At 41.6% G+C, this 13,886-nt stretch overlaps 2 protein-coding genes across 3 annotated transcripts; both read left to right on the plus strand.

Moving 5' to 3' along the window:
* The first annotated feature begins 3,121 nt into the window (after nucleotides 1–3,121).
* got2a (glutamic-oxaloacetic transaminase 2a, mitochondrial) lies at nucleotides 3,122–8,972 on the plus strand. Its single transcript, XM_076992141.1, has 10 exons — nucleotides 3,122–3,278; nucleotides 5,224–5,380; nucleotides 5,627–5,755; nucleotides 5,843–5,902; nucleotides 5,988–6,149; nucleotides 6,838–6,942; nucleotides 7,081–7,231; nucleotides 7,334–7,499; nucleotides 7,689–7,839; nucleotides 8,119–8,972. The coding sequence occupies exons 1-10, from the start codon at nucleotides 3,196–3,198 to the stop codon at nucleotides 8,239–8,241; spliced, it is 1,287 nt and encodes a 428-aa protein (XP_076848256.1). The 5' UTR covers nucleotides 3,122–3,195; the 3' UTR covers nucleotides 8,242–8,972.
* Nucleotides 8,973–9,863: 891 nt separating this feature from the next.
* On the plus strand, nucleotides 9,864–13,836 carry LOC143493623 (C-signal). Of its 2 annotated transcripts, none has more exons than XM_076992154.1 (6): nucleotides 9,864–10,048; nucleotides 10,665–10,716; nucleotides 12,049–12,248; nucleotides 12,456–12,614; nucleotides 12,916–13,026; nucleotides 13,201–13,836. In XM_076992154.1, exons 1-6 carry the CDS (start codon nucleotides 9,902–9,904, stop codon nucleotides 13,312–13,314), a joined length of 783 nt encoding a protein of 260 aa, XP_076848269.1. In that variant the 5' UTR covers nucleotides 9,864–9,901; the 3' UTR covers nucleotides 13,315–13,836. The 2 variants fall into 2 exon arrangements, with proteins under 2 accessions (XP_076848269.1, XP_076848278.1); XM_076992163.1 differs by having other exon boundaries at nucleotides 9,865–10,048; nucleotides 12,061–12,248.
* The last annotated feature ends 50 nt before the right edge of the window (nucleotides 13,837–13,886 follow it).

Genomic DNA, 13,886 nt, shown 5'->3' on the forward strand with positions numbered 1-13,886 from the left:
TGGACACATCTTGTATTGGGAAGGGGGGGTTCCTACAGGCAGCGCTGATGATGCATTTAAGCAAAGCTTCTCTCAGAGCCTATTTCATCAAAACCAGGAAGAGAACGATACAAATGCCAGAAGAGGTTTGTTTCACTTTCTATAAACATCTAAGCCAGATCATAGGCAGTGCCTGCTGTGCGCACTGAGACATAGATGAAAACCAGTGTTATATGAAAAATAAGGTCATCACATTTATATATCAGGAGGATCCTGCTCTTTTATTTATAATATTTTAAATATAGCTCAGATGGATTTAATAAGTAATTCAGAGTGGAAGTCTCTAATTTACCTGCTCATCCAACACCACTTATTCAAATACGCACTGGCAAAATGAATCTTGGTTCTTCCAATGGATCCGCGACTAGTCTAATCCAAATCTACAATCATAAGGGGAAACATATCAGGGATTGCCTGACAAGTTTCAGACACTTAACAATCCCTTTTTCTACAACAGTATTAAAAATAAAAACAGTTATTTGAGGTTTCATGTGTCTAGAATCTCAACAGTGCAGATCTAATGTCAGAATATATTCTGGGGCCTGTTTTTATTGCATAAAGCATAGCAATGGCAGAATGGCAGAAAGAGGACATGTTCAAAAAACTCAGGCCATCTTCATGCATATCTTCTCTGCTTGTCATACTCCTCACACCTTTCCAACAGCTGTACTAAGCAGTCCAAACATACTGAAGTGCTGAAAGTGGGTCCAGTCGGTTGGACTAAGGAGTGCATAGAGGTACGAGGAGAAAGCCCAACAAAACCAAACATTCAAAATAATGAATTTCACTAGCCTGGTTAAACCACAGCATTTTAACTGGAGATCTACTGTTTATCACAAACTAGCAGTTCAGATCCTAATGGGGTTCCCTTAAAAAAAATTCAAAAACTGAAAATTATTGTCATGACCGAGGTAGGGGTGGCTTGAAAAACAATGGGTGTCTTTACTCGTCAGGACAATCAACTATAAATGCAGGACACAGCAGGAAGCTGGCTAACAGCACACGAAGACAAGGCGGCATGGTGGCATGATGGCATGACGGCGGTAATGACTCACAGCGTCATGTTGAAGACTGAAGAGCAGCCTACAGCTCGCAGGGTGTCATCTTGGTTACTGTACAGGTGTACAACTGTACAGGTATACAGCTCAGGAGGACCTCAGGACCTCAGGAGGACATGTGGGCTTGATATAAGGAAGAAACAGGCATCAAGGCACAGGCTCCATCAATCAAAATTATCAGGTGATTGGATAGCTGCATGAATCTGTGTGTGTGTGTGTGTGTGTGTGTGTGTGTGTGTGTGTGTGTGTGTGTGTGTGTGTGTGTGTGTGTGTGTGTTTGTTTGGGGGGGGGGGGTCATGATAGTCATGGAAGTCATGGTAGTCATGGTAGTCATGGTAATGTACCTCTTGGCATTCCTGACTGTTCCTTTATAGCCTCAGATAACATGTGACTATATCTCCTACACAACATGCACTTAGGACAACACTATGTACCAGTACATCTAAGCACTGCTTAATTGCTCTCTTTGCCTACTCATATAAACATGGTGTGTTAAATTTCCTTTGTGGCATCATTCCATTCATTTGTGTTACTACTATAATTTGCCCCAATTACCACTGAATTAACTTAGCTATGACTCACTGTTCCCAGGTGGTTGGATAATAATGTAAATATACTTTTAATCATATATGCTCCTTCAACACACAAAAAATGGGTCAATTCTGCTTTGTGAATTGTGATATTATTTATTCAGTTGCCACTCAACCACAGTAATGCCAACCAGACAAAAGCATGAAATAGGAACAGTGGGGAAGAGAGGCTACAAGTGACATATGAAAGAGCAGTTTGATGGGCCCTGGACTTTATGAAGCCAAATGCTTTCAAGGGCCATCAAATGCCTTCAGTGGCTTATGGAGTGAAGAATGTGAAGCAGTTTTTTGCCACCATCACCCTCAAAGACCTAGAAGCATTTTCTTAGAGAATAGTCCATTTTCTTAGTTTCTAATTAAACAATATAAAAAATTGTATAATATAATTCCAAGAAGGACTGAAGCTATTCTGGAGGGTAAAAGTGGCCCCACTTTTTACTAGATACTTGAAATGAGTTCAATGTTCTGTTGTGACCACCTATTCACAGTATTGAAGTATTTACACAGCATGTACAATGCATCTCAATGACAAAATATGTTATGAAGATAAACAGAGCACAAAAAGAAGACTGAACGTAGGTTGATGCACAAAAATTGCTTTCCCAAAAGAAATTATTTATCTCATTTATGTCTGTCTAAACAGTAACACCATAAATTATGCAGCCTTGAATGTATATGATTAATAAACATATGTAACATATACGACATCTAATAAATCTGTAAATTAATTCTCAGCCCAATTTGCTGTAGTCAGAACCAACTTACTAGGAGGCGACATATATTGAAGTCATTGATGTGGATATTTCAAATGCGTGTCATGCTTTTTTTATGTGGGAATGTTGCCTCCTGGTGGCTATTTTATGTTATTGTTTTATCCCTTAAATAGGGATTTTAACCCTATTTAACCTGGCAATTTATGCTATGATAAAGCAAGCCATAAACGCTAGGAAGTAAATTAACATGCCAAAATTAGTCCTTAGGATTGAATGTAGAGATATATGTTGGATATGAACATGTATTCTGTAAGAAAACTGTTGGGTATGTGTCAGAATCAGGGGTGTGCACTCTAAGACACCGAAGCAGATAGTAAGAGACGTGTTGCTCTCCCATAATTCAGAAAATTCTTGAAATAAAATAAACAGCAATTGCTCACACAAAAAGCCATGGTTTGTGGCATACATTTTTAAAGCATTATTTTATCAAAAGTTAAGCAGCTAGGTAGTATATCAAGGTCGCCGTTAGTTGGCTATTCATAAAATTTCGTTATATTATACATGACTAATTCAAAGGTCTAGAGTCAATGGTGCAATACGTGTACGTCGTTAGACTTAGTACGTAGGCTAACAAACATTTAGCCGCTCGGTTGATAACTCACTGTAGTACCGCCACATGCCTGTGGCGGCGCTGTTCGCAACCCACATAAGTCAGCGGATGGGGCGGGCGCTGCTGCACACTTCTTCTACGCTGCTGCGGTGTTGCCTGGTTTCGGTCCAGTACAGTCGCAGTCATGGCCCTGCTGAAGTCTTGCAGAATTATTGCAACTGCTGGGGCTTATACCCCGGCTCTGGGAGTCATATCACACCGTGCAAGGTAAAGTGGTCCTTATGTTACTTAAAACGGAGAGTAGTGTCGGATTTGTCACATTTACAGTGTAAATCTCCCTAGTTGGCTAAGCTAGCAGGCTAGGTGATGTGCATCTGTCCCACAACGAGAGCTCGTTTGCTAGCATAACTGTGCTAGCTGTGTTAGCTGTGCTAGCTGTGTTAGCGACCCAGCTCTCACCTTGACGTTATAATGGCGTGTAACTGGGTTTGTTAACTAGTAGGCTGCTGACGGTGACATGCACCTGGCCCGTTGGCGCGGTTCCTGAAGCACAAATGTCAGAACCGCACTAGATGGCAGAGCGCACACACAGGGCCTCGGCAGCCACTGGCAGTGCGGTTCAAGGTTGTTGGTGTCTGGTCGGGTGTCGGTGCTCGGTGAAGCTGCCCCAAGGGTGGCTGGTGTTTTGCTCAACTGCAAGAAAAGGTGGCTTGCAAAGTTTATTTTAATCACTGGTTGAGCACTCGTAACCAGCCGGTTTGTCCTCTACAGCAACAGGCAGGGCTGGAATTCAGCGTCTTAAATGACCGGTTGTTATTGGTGATGGTGCATCTTCTAGCTAATGACCTTTAGATGGACAGTGCATTCTGTCAAACATATTTTCTGATTTGGTACTACCTGAAATGCATAACACTCTGCCTTAACAATAATCTATATCACCTCTGCACAAAAAGATGTCCAATGTTTGAGGCTCAGATGTAGTCACGGTGCCCATGTTCAGTTTAACTGCCCAGTGCTTTGTTTGGAGTTTTAAATGTATTTTTAAATTTCTATACTAGAGCTGTGCTGTTGAAGATGGAGCATTTATTTATATTGAGGAGCAAATGCCTGATCTAGGTCATTATTGGTGTAGACTTTGCATTTTGAGAACTCGTGGGTGTTTGAACACAGGGTTTCCAAGATTTGCAGCTCCTTCTAGCTTTACTTCAAAAAGAGGATCAGTACCTTTCAGCAATATTACTGTTGATCTAGACAATATAAGACAAACATGATCTCTATAAATATGTAGGAGTATGTTAAGATTGGGGAATGTACTAGGCTACTATAGAGGGATTTGCTCCCCGAGTTGGAACAAAGTCCTGTGTTGTGTCAGTAGAGGGCCTGGCCTTGGGATTGTCTGTAGATGGCTCGTGATTGGCTGTGTACAGGAGGGTGGAAACTGGAAGCCGTATGCCATTGGTCTGCTTCACTGCCTGTTCTGGGTGGCAATTGGTGAAACTATTGAACCTTCAGGCCATAGCCTAAATGTGGGCTGTTGCAACTGTCCTGTATACTTACATGAATAAATAGACCTGCTATATTTACTGAATTATAGACCTATTGTGCATTGTCACTTTAAACAGTTTATCCCTTATGAAGCTCTTGTAAGACCTGCAGTTGTCCCATGACTCTCAGCAAATTTGCTGAGTTTCACAGGGAGGACAGAGGTGTCACTGAAGTCTGTGTTTTCAAGGAGAATTGTTTATGTTTAAGCCTTTAATGTTGCATTACTAGCCTGCTTTGGTGGTTAGGCCACAGATAAAGCTAAATGTGAGGTTCAGGTGATGGTAAGTCATAGTGAAAAGCAGACTGAGTCTCTTCTGTGTGAACACTCAAGATGACCACAGTACCAGGTTGCAAGATAGGCAGGTTATATTTAAAGATGTTGATCTTCTGTTTGTGGCACCATTTCAGATTCCTCAGGGATCACAGTCATTGAGCTCTGACATGAGAGTATTTCAGTTCGGCTGGCCTTGACTGTTGTGCCACAAGTATTTGACCTTTTTGTTACCCATTGCCAATGGACAGACACGGCGTGTAATCTAGTTCACGAAACTAGTATTCATTCTAAGGAGATTGTCCTACTACATTTTAACATTAATATTAATATTAATATTAATCTACACAGTAAAACACTCTTGCATTGCTACTCTACCCTGTGTGACTGCTGCAGCTCATGGTGGTCGGAGGTACAGATGGGCCCTCCCGACCCCATCCTGGGGGTGACCGAGGCTTTCAAGCGTGACACCAACTCCAAGAAGATGAATCTTGGAGTGGGGGCTTATCGTGATGACCATGGCAAGCCCTATGTACTGAGCTGTGTTCGCAAGGTGAAAACGAGTCTGCTCATTTTCATCATGACATAAATGGCCTTTCTTCATTGTTGGATATCCTTATCTATTAGTACACGGCTGCTGATTAAACCTTTACTTAATTTACTTTATTATTGCATATATTAAAGGACACCTGCAGTAATAATTGTAATTGTGTACACACAGTAATTGCTTTTCTGCTTTTGTCCCAATGTCGAGAGAAATTGTGAGTGTTGACTCATTGGTCTGTATTGGTGTCCTCAGGCTGAGGCTCAGATTGCCTCTAAACAGCTGGATAAAGAGTACCTTCCCATTGGAGGACTGGCAGAGTTTAACAAGGCCTGTGCTCAGCTTGCTCTTGGACCTGACAGCGAAGTTCTCAAGAGCGGCAGGGTAAGAGAAAGATCTATAGAGTGATGTTTTAAAAGAGAAGTGGCCTTTTTCAGACTTATAGGTCTCCTCTTTCTCTCCCACACACAGAGCATCACTGTGCAGTCAATTTCTGGGACCGGATCTCTGCGTATTGGGGCCAACTTCCTGGTTGGTGCTTTGTGGCTTAATAAAATAATATGCATACACTATGACCATGGTCCTTCTCATTCTAATTCTCACCTGTGTGCTGCAGTCACGGTTCCACACCGCTGCCCGTGATGTGTACCTGCCTAAGCCCTCCTGGGGCAACCACACGCCCATCTTCAGGGACGCAGGCATGCAGCTGAAGGCTTACACGTACTATGACCCCAAGACCTGTGGCTTTGACTTCAAGGGAGCCCTGGATGACATCTCGGTAAGTTTCAAGAGGGGTTTGTGATCTGTGGCGCTTGCTTGATGAAGAAAGTTGTATTTGAGTTGCAGTAGACTGACCGTATGAAGAAGAAACTAAATGCCAGAGCACAGCACACAGAACAGGATTTTTCATATTTGTGTACTTTGACCACCCAGAGCTCCACAGAACCCTCTGACCATCCCTAAGTAGTATCTCCTTTTTTACTTAGTCATCCCATTTTGGAGTCCTCTTTTCTAAGGAAGACATGAATGGATGTGGGTCTTTAATCTGGGCACGGAGCCCACATAAGGAAACAGTGGTGAAATATCAATAAAATTGTCAAACTTTTGAAGACTGTATACACTTAAATGCTTAACAAATCAGTCTGTGTTCACTGGCAGATAGTTTTCTGTGAACTTGCAGGACAAATTCCATTAGATCCAAACAACAATCTTGTTATATTATTTTGTTCATATAATTTTGGATTGTAATGATAATTATGATGACGAACAATAAATTAAATACTTGTGCTGTAGTTATAAAAAGCAAATAAGATTCTTATCTGCATGCTTTGATGCATTTAATCAGTAATAATTCACAAGTGATGTGACGCACTTTAAGAGTGGTGTGGTAAACTTGCACATACTAGCGGACACGGACCAATAGGGAAACAGAAAGAAACATGATCATACCTGATCGTCTCCCTCAGAAAATCCCGGAGAAGAGCATCATTGTTCTGCACGCGTGTGCACACAACCCCACCGGAGTAGACCCACGGCCAGAGCAGTGGAAAGAGATGGCTGCTGTCATTAAGGTTTGTTTTTGTAGTTGCAAAAACCATGTAGTTGAAAACAAGATAATTGAAAGAAAATCTAACTTTCTGCCTTCAGAATTCCAAAAATGGTTGCAGGAACAGTCTCGAAACCCTAACACACTTCAATCTCTCTAACAGAAGAGAAACCTGCTGGTGTTCTTTGACATGGCCTACCAGGGTTTCGCCAGTGGAGACATTGACCGAGATGCGTGGGCTGTTCGCCATTTCATTGAACAGGGCCATAACGTTGTCCTCTCCCAGTCCTTTGCTAAGAACATGGGTCTGTATGGTGAGTGTCACACAAGGTGACGGGCGCCTTAACCCTCCGTATAATCTATTAAAGCCAAGATGCAATCACTAGTGCTTAGTAAGCAGCTTGAGGTGTGTGTAGGTGAGCGTGTGGGGGGTTTCACCGTGGTGTGTAAGGATGCCGAAGAGGCCAAGCGTGTGGAGTCCCAGCTGAAGATCCTCATCCGTCCCATCTACTCCAACCCTCCGATGAATGGAGCTCGCATCGCCGCGACCATCCTCAACACCCCTGACCTCTACAAAGAGTGGTCAGTCTCTGAGAGATGTTTCACTTGGATTATCTCTAATTTATCATTCAAAAAAGGATTTTTTAAATCCTGTTAATTCTGTTCATTAGCATGTGGGTTGAAAGAAATGGGTGTCTAGTCACAGGGGGAGATGGTGTATTTAATCTGATGGCAGCTGTGGGTACAGTATTTGACTGTCTGTTTTGGCAGGCTGGTGGAGGTGAAAAGCATGGCTGATCGCATCATTAGGATGAGGGAGCTCCTCGTCACAAACCTTAAAAAGGAGGGTTCTACTCACAACTGGCAACACGTCATCGATCAGATCGGAATGTTCTGCTTCACTGGCCTCAAGCCTGAGCAGGTGAGTCCACCAGTGACCTCCTAGTACCTGTGGGTTTGATAAGCATCTCCTCTCTGGATGGACTTGCAAACCTCTTTGTTCTGTCTGGTTTGTCGCATCCAGTGAGGGTAGATATGTGCCTTTGTGGTCTTGAGTGGGTTTTATCACTTTTGCTTATTTTAACAGTTTGCTCATGTTTCCTATGTTGCTTTACCTGTAATTGGTTGTTTTTGGTGAATTATGCCATGTTTGGTTGTGGAGTGATTGGGTCTTTATAAACTTGAACGTATTCTTTGGCAGGTGGAGCGGCTGACTAACGAGTTCTCTATCTACATGACAAAAGATGGCCGTATCTCCGTGGCAGGGGTAACTTCTGGAAACGTTGAATACCTAGCACATGCAGTCCATGCTGTCACCAAGTGAATTCACTGCCCTCTAGTGGAATTATACAGTAGTAGCAGTGGACATGGAGATTTTGGAGTTGCACAGGTCAATGTAGTTCACACAATTTCACTGTCTTTTGTTTCAGCTGGATAGATTAAGATTATTCTTTATACTGTCGTCTTCTCTTCATAGGTGTATTTTGTTGACCATAGACAAACCCAAAAAATTGACAATTGAAAACTGTACAACTATAATGCATTTCCATTTGAAAATCTTGTTAACACAGTTACACAATTCTAATATCACACATGAGAAAAAAATTCCCAAAGAGTGTTAATGGATCATTTTATCAGACTGAAAAGTTAACTATACCACTGGCTAAATCGACTTTTTTGAATCCAAAGAAATTGAGAAAAATACATTAGGACTAATACATAGTACTTTGAGTTCCCAGAATGCTTGCTGATTTATAGTATTTTGCACAAGAATTGTTGAAACTGTTATTTCCCTTTTGATCTAATGTGACAAAATTGACAGCGTGGTTTGTATGAACAGTGATGTTCTTCGATCTAGCAGTGGTTAATGCAGTACCAGCAAAGCAAAGGCACTTTTCAGGAGAGCGAGAGTGTGTGTGAGTGTTCTGGGGACAACAAATTGGCCACAATGTTTTCCAGACATGTTTTTTGTGTGTACTTTATTGAAACATCAAAGCACTGTTTTATGTTGTATGCCTCCATTACGATTAATAAATCTATGAAAGTAATTATTCATTCAGAAGACCATTCTGACCGTACTGCTTGGGGTGCACTCCTTTCACCTTTTGCACAAAGATGTGTTTGCTCATTAGGTGAGTGAAATGACCCTTACATTGGCCTTATTGTATTTACAAGTCAGTGTTTAAGATCAGCATATACTGGGAATAAAGAAAAACAGCCAGACATTTAAGGATTATCCGATTCTTAATATTTGGTTGAAAACAAGCATTTGTTCTGTGTATGTGAATATAAAAGTCCACCTTTTACTCAAGTTTGCCATCTAATGATAAGGAATAAAATGGGCAGCTTTATACAGTCGAGTGCTAGACAAAAAAGGTGGTCCTCGGATAATTGCTGTTTCCTGACTAATTAATTGTTAAGACTAATGTAAAGAAAATGTGACTGAGTGACCCATGTCTAGGAGCTGAAAGCTCTATCTTTACTGCAGACTGTTGGTCAAGTCTCATAAGACTAAATCGTTTCTTTGCTGGAAAGTGGTAATGATGTATGTTATTTTCAAAATACAAACGTGTTTCTAATGTTTGTCTCAGTGCAGATATAAACCATTTCAACAAATGTCAAATATTGCATTTAATCAATAAACGTGAGCTCAACAAATCTTAGGACTTTGTAGATTTACTAGTTAGGGTGAATAATTTTGTGCATAATTCAGGGTGGTAGAGCCCGGTAGTTGTGGCTGAGTTCAGGGCACAAACCATCCTATAAATTGCTTCTGTAGTCATGTCAGCCTTGCATTGGTGTTTGAAATGAACTATTTCAAGAAGCTAAATTATGAATATACGGTACATTAGCTTGACCAAAGATGACTAAAACACGTTCAGAGACAGCATCTGTGGCTGTGTCGAGGTAATAACCATGTGACCGTATAAACGCTGAGACAAACTCAGACACCCCAATAGAGGAAACACTCCTTCTTTTACACAATGACTAGCGCGTTTAAAAACTGCAAGAGTCTGCTTGTAACAGGAGCCAACCGAGGTCTCGGATTGCAAATAGTTGAAAACTTAGTAGCCGGAGGTTTTTCTCCGGGGAAGATCATCGCCACTGCGAGGAGTCCAGGTGGAGCCAAGGTAAAGTACAGGGACCCGGCGTCGGTTCCGTCTGTAGCGCTCCAGTCCAGTTGGCGTTTAAAGCGCCCAGCGCTGCGCAGTCCCTCCGCTTTACTGTCTCTATTCCAGGCTAAAACCAGAAAATGTTTGTTTTATTAAACCAATAAGCCAAGAAAGGTCGTTCCTCACGGGCAAGGATGTTTTGGGTACATGACATACTTTATGTAACGAAGAAAATCAAACAGCTTTTGTTTGAAGAGGGTATGAACAACAATGAATTTAGTGTGTACGTATAGGCTACTGCCTCCACACTCGACAGCACGAATGAAGTAATGTGTGGAAATAAAAGTGGTTTTAAAGAAACGTATTTCTGTTACTTGTTAGCTATAGCCTATGTATGATTCCTCATATGCTTTACAGAAAACAACTTTTGTAATCTTGAGGTAATGAGAAAAAGTGATATCAAGATAACGGCAGAGAAAAAAAACGGAACTTGTGGCCTTTTTTAATTTCTGTAGATCTTCCCCTTTCGGACATTTTCTTTCACGAAAAGCCCTAGCCCGGCCCCACTGATCTGCTTCATTGGTTTTGTAATTCTATTAAAATGTACAGATTTGGTTGTCTTTTGTTTTAACAGGAACTTCGGTATCTGGCAGATAAACATCCACATATACACATTATCAAGCTTGGTGAGTTATTGAGAAGTTCTGGAGATGCTGCATATATGTAGGGGAGACCGGGTATGGTTGTAACATGGGGAGAGTTGTAACACCATCAGTTCCACCGATCATGGATAAGATAGGAGTCATATGATCATTCCAGTATTTACCCAATTCCTCCATGATCCCACATGGTGAATATCAAGGCTGAAAACAGGCACATGCAGATTCCATAGAGAAAAAAACTGCCAGGTATCCATGTAACACACACACACACATGCACACGCATGCACAGGGTTGCCAACTTTTGACGTTCGCTAGGAGTGAGATTTTAACCTGGAGCCGGTGGCGAGGGGGGGGGGGGGGGGGGGGGTAGCGAACGAAAGTTGTTGAGCGGGGGGGGGGCGAACGTAAAATGGACACAGATTCAGTGTTATATCGCCGGTGGATGGCGCCAGAGCTAGCGAACTAGTAACGTATTGAATCATATATGTGGATCTGAGGTAAATAAACTGGATTTTTTTTTTCGGCGTGAGATATCGGAAGTGTGGGGTGAGAGCGTGTGAAAACGGTCAAATGCGTGTGTCTCACGCTCAATGCGTGAGAGTTGGCAACCCTGCATGCACTCACTAGAAAAAATGTCATTGTTTATTTGACCGACATGTTCTTTACACAGGTACATTGTATTAGTGTTCATTAAGCATACATATTGTTAAATAAGTTTGTTCTAGTACACTAATTTACACACACACACACACACACACACACACACACACACAAACACACACAAACAGAAAGTGGATATGAGTTATGGTCAGTCACAGAGAGAGACATTGTTCTGGATTGTTGTTTTATTTAAAAAAAAACTATTTTTGAAGCATTTTAGATGGTGTGGCTTCTGTTTTTGCTTCTTTTGTCTAATTGTTACAACTTACCCCAGCATGTGTTACAACCTACCCCGCTAGTGGTGTAGGTTGTAACAAGGGAACACCATGCATTTTACATCAACTCACGAGGGCTGTGATATTTGAATTGAGGTTTGAATTGGTGCCATTTGTAGTAAACAAATGTCTGTACTTTGTATAAACGTTTGAGAACTCTAGCTCAAAAATTCAGTGAGTTACAGGTCCTGAAGCCAAACGTGTTACAACCATACCCGGTCTCCCCCCTACTGTATGTAAATGAGGTCATTTCCAGCATTGCAAGGTTGCCACGTATCAGCACTTTTAAAAAAAGGAAATATTTAACGGGCTGTGCGATGTGGCGTGACGTTCTCTGAGTTACTTACCACAGGCCGCAGACATTGGGTTAACAATATATTCTTGTAAGATTGGTCAACTGTATACGTGTCATCTTAAATAGGTGTTTTTACAGATGTTGTCAACCAGAGAAGTATAGAGAAGGCTGCCTCACACGTGGATGAGCTTGTGCAGGAGGATGGTCTCAGCTGCCTCATCAACAATGCAGGAATCAACGTTTTCGCCAAATTTGACTCCGTAACTGCAGAGCAGATGTTGGAGAACTTCCACACCAATTGTGTGGCACCCCTCATGATCACCAAGGTTTGTTTTCTCCACTCTGAATAATAGCCTGCAGTGCAAAGGTCTGTAGGACCATAAAACAGTAATAGATTTGGTCCAAGTCTCATATCACAGACCATGCGTTGCACTTTGACTATAAAGATAATCTATTCAGACCAATATTCCAGTTAATCTTCCCTGAGCTGGACACATGCTTGGCCATCCTCATGATCAAAGTCTGTTTCACAGGCGATGCTTCCGATGTTACGCAAAGCAGCTGCCAAAGGTTCTGGCATGGGCATCCACAGGGCGGCGGTCATCAACATGACCTCACTGCTGGGCTCGGTGGAGCTGAACTGGGGGGAGCGTGGCAGCAACTTCAGATGGTACCCATACAGAGCATCAAAGGTGTGTGCGCGTGTGTGTGTATGTGTGTGGGCTCAAATGGTACCCATAGAGAGCATCAAATGTGTGTGTGTACCTGTGCTCCTTGCATGTTACGCACACACTAACGTGCAAATTCAGAAGAGTTTCATGTTTTTTTCATAATGTGTGACCTGACAGGCTTGAATAATTATCAAAATGTGCTAAGCTTAGAGACTAAATTGGCAATAAAGATGTAAATTGCTCTTTTGGAAAATGGATTTACCACCTTTATGGTTCCTCACCATAAACAACAAAACGTTGTTTGACCTGGCCCCTATGGCAGAGTGCACTGAACATGATCACTAGAAGTATGGCAGTAGACCTAGAGGCTGATGGGATCCTCTGCATGGCCATCCACCCGGGCTGGGTCCGCACCAGCATGGGAGGACAGCAGGTAAGCTCTGGCCTTCATTGTGTAATTAGGGTCGAAAAACAGCAGTGAAGTAGCGTAATAAAGCCAATGTGACAAGGGGGAGTGAATGTAAAAAAAAATCACAATTGACAAAATATGGCACATTTCATTTCACACATTTCATGTAAGATTTTAATTTTATTATTCCATCAATAGGCCCCACTAAGCACAAATGAGAGCATCAATTCTGTCTTGGATGTGATTGGTGGCTTGACTGAGAAGGACCACAGCTCATTTTTGCATTACACTGGTGAACAACTGCCCTGGTAATGCTGTCCAGGATTTACAATGTACAAATGATCAAAACAGAGTTTCTTGTGTTATTAGATGGATGCTTGCATGTGTAGTTAGGTTTAAAGTTCTGAATAAATGTTTGAGAATTGATGAACAATTAGCCTAATTACCATATAATGGTGCTTTCAGGTTTTGGAGAATAATAGTGTAAAGATTTGTCCAACAGTATATGGTGAAGAATTTGCAATATACTGTAAAGTAACATGAAATTTACAAATTGATAGAAATTCATTTTCACATCAGAAGAGATTCAATTACAATACAAGATTTTCTACATTTCAGATGGTCCTGAATGTTTATTAAATATATATGCCAATAAAGCAACATTTTCCAGCCATGCATGTGAATTTATTATATTGCTTGAAATGCTTGAAACTGAGGCTGTAGATGAGTTGTTGCTTGTGTGTGCGTGCATGTACGTGCATGTGTTCTTAAACAGAGGCTAAAACTGGAGTGTTTTGGAAAGAGTCTTTTCTCATTAAAAACTGTCTGATGTGAGTGGTGTTTTTCTATTCTACTATTCTACTATTTACTATGCAACCAGCTTA

This window comes from Brachyhypopomus gauderio, chromosome 2 (genome assembly GCF_052324685.1).
Source record: "Brachyhypopomus gauderio isolate BG-103 chromosome 2, BGAUD_0.2, whole genome shotgun sequence".
Taxonomy (NCBI): Eukaryota; Metazoa; Chordata; class Actinopteri; order Gymnotiformes; family Hypopomidae; genus Brachyhypopomus; species Brachyhypopomus gauderio.